Here is a 2,347-nt window from a genome sequence, read left to right on the forward strand (position 1 = left end):
TATTTTTAGTAGAGATGGGGTTTCACCATATTGGTCAGGCTGGTCTTGAACTCCTGACCTCAGGTGATCCACCTGCCTCAGCCTCCCAAAGTGCTGGGATTACAGGCATGAGCAACTGTGTCCGGCCAAGTCCATTTAAAGAAAAGCGTTAAATAAATAATAACAAAGCTGGTACGTGAACATGGCAAAGGGCCTGAGAGCAGTGCATAAATAATCCAAGTTTGGAAAATACCTACTTCATGTGCATTTTGGAAAATAACAAAAAAAAAAAAACAAAAAAAAAAACACTTGTCCCATGGGTTTCTGACATTTTCAGTCACAGAAGCCTTGGGAGCACAACACACACAACGTGAAGGCAGCGGTGGGGTGGTGAGACGCCGGTGGCAGTCCCTCTGGGGCTCCATCAGATCCCTTTCTAAATGGAGTCAGAATTCTTAGATGCATACAGGCTCTGTGTTTCGAAACAGAGGTGGTCTCTGTACTTCCTAATAAACAGGCAGGCTCTACCTGATGACAGGTCAGAATCCACACACACACACACACACACACACACACACGCTCTCTCTCTCAAAAGTTGCTAATGAAGCAATGAAAACGGATCATGCAAGCAAGCCAGCGCCAGGCCCCTGGGAGGAAACACAAATGGAAAAGGCATGCCGGCTAATGGCTATGGCTACAAAGTGGCTCCATGCCAATGGCAGCCGAGCGCCATTTATGGTTCTTTGAGCTAAGACATAAAAGTTGCTAATGCAGCATTTGGAATCCCAGTATCTCAAAGTCAGCACCCCGTCACATCTACAGAGTGATGCATTTTGAAAACGACCCCACTGCAGAGACAACCTTCGCTCAGATAATTTCACATGGCCAAGTGTAAACTCAGATCCTTCTCACTGGTTTATTTAAAAGGAATTGCAAAAAATCTAAAACAAATATATATATACATAAACGTTTCATATAGCCCCAGGTGAGGAGGGAATATTCCAAGGCACAGCATCTTCTGCAAGTGAAATGCTCGCTGCAGGGATGGAGAGCGCACACTAGTGTGGCAGGTCAAAATCATCCAACCACTACGAAATGAGAGACACAGCACGCACCTCACACGGGTGCACACACACAACTACCTGCTCCTTCCCTCCTCCCCTGCAGCTGCTGACTAACGTCCCACTCTGCACGGAAGTCAGCATCTCCAGAGGACATCACAGTAAAGACTTGGTGTGAGGCCCCCAACTCCCCCAATACCTTTCCAGTCTCTTTGTACCCAATGCTTCAAAACTTCTTATGGGAACATATTTTGAGATTGAAACTGATAAAAAGCTAAAAAACAACAACAACAAAAAAACTGATAAAAAGCTAACAAGATAACTTGGAAGTAAAGTTTAACCTGAAGATAGTAAAACTTAAGACTTACATTTCTTCATCAGATACTTATTAAAACAGGACATGTTACAAATATTTCCCTTTATTCACCCATTAAGATCACCACATGCAGGACCCTGGAATCCCATGGATCACTTACAGCTGTGGGTCTCGGCTTCGGTAAATCTTCCCATCCTGTTTGCTGAGGTACTGATCAATCTCGTCCTCCACCACGTTGGGAGCGCCAAAGACCTTGAAGCCCGGTGGAGCTGACGTCTCCATTTCAGATGAGGGCCCAGCAAGGCTCGAGGGAAACAGGAACAACAAATCGCCATGCCTGTTCAAATGACAAACAGAGGCCAATGCCTTCCCTTACCACCTGAGCTTCATGGAAGCCCAACTCGGATATCTGCAAAAAGCAAATGCCAACAACCACCCCTGTAGGCCTAAATAATGAGGTTTCTAATTTTAAGACCAGAATTCTCTTCTAACATCTCCCCTATGTTTCTTGGCATTATAAAGACCAGTATGCAGGTCTCTGGAATTTAATTTTTCTTACAATTTTACCTTAAAGTCTGTGAAGCCTCCATACACCTAAATGATTTTTCATGTACACACAGCCACAATGGACCTGCTGGGCTTCAGGGCCTCTCCTCCCACCTCTCACCCTCTGCCTGGCCCCCACCTCCCTCAGCCATTCCTCTGGCCTCTGGGAGGCTCCCTCCTCCCCCAACACTGCATGTGCTGGCTGCATGTATCTCCACTGCTTTATTGGCGTTCACATACACACGGAAGCACAGACACACATGGGAGCTGTCACTACTTTTAAAAAGTGGGATTGGCCGGGCTCGGTGGCTCATGTCTGTAATCCCAGCACTTTGGGAGGCCAAGGCAGATGGATCACGAGGTCAAGAGATCGAGACCATCCTGACCAACATGGTGAAACCCCATCTCTATTAAAAATACAAAAAAATTAGCTGGGCGTGGTGGC

General features: G+C 46.1%; 1 protein-coding gene across 1 annotated transcript in view; it reads right to left on the reverse strand.

Moving 5' to 3' along the window:
- NPLOC4 (nuclear protein localization 4 homolog (S. cerevisiae)) overlaps positions 1-2,347 on the reverse strand; it is a 92,216-nt gene that overhangs the window by 72,249 nt on the left and 17,620 nt on the right. Inside the window, exon 3 of the mRNA XM_011993679.1 lies at positions 1,517-1,693. Coding sequence (XP_011849069.1) covers positions 1,517-1,638 — 122 coding nt within the window. The 5' untranslated portion in view covers positions 1,639-1,693. The remainder of the gene's footprint in view (positions 1-1,516; positions 1,694-2,347) is intronic.

This window comes from Mandrillus leucophaeus, unplaced genomic scaffold, assembly GCF_000951045.1.
Source record: "Mandrillus leucophaeus isolate KB7577 unplaced genomic scaffold, Mleu.le_1.0 Scaffold1, whole genome shotgun sequence".
NCBI classification, from domain to species: domain Eukaryota; kingdom Metazoa; phylum Chordata; class Mammalia; order Primates; family Cercopithecidae; genus Mandrillus; species Mandrillus leucophaeus.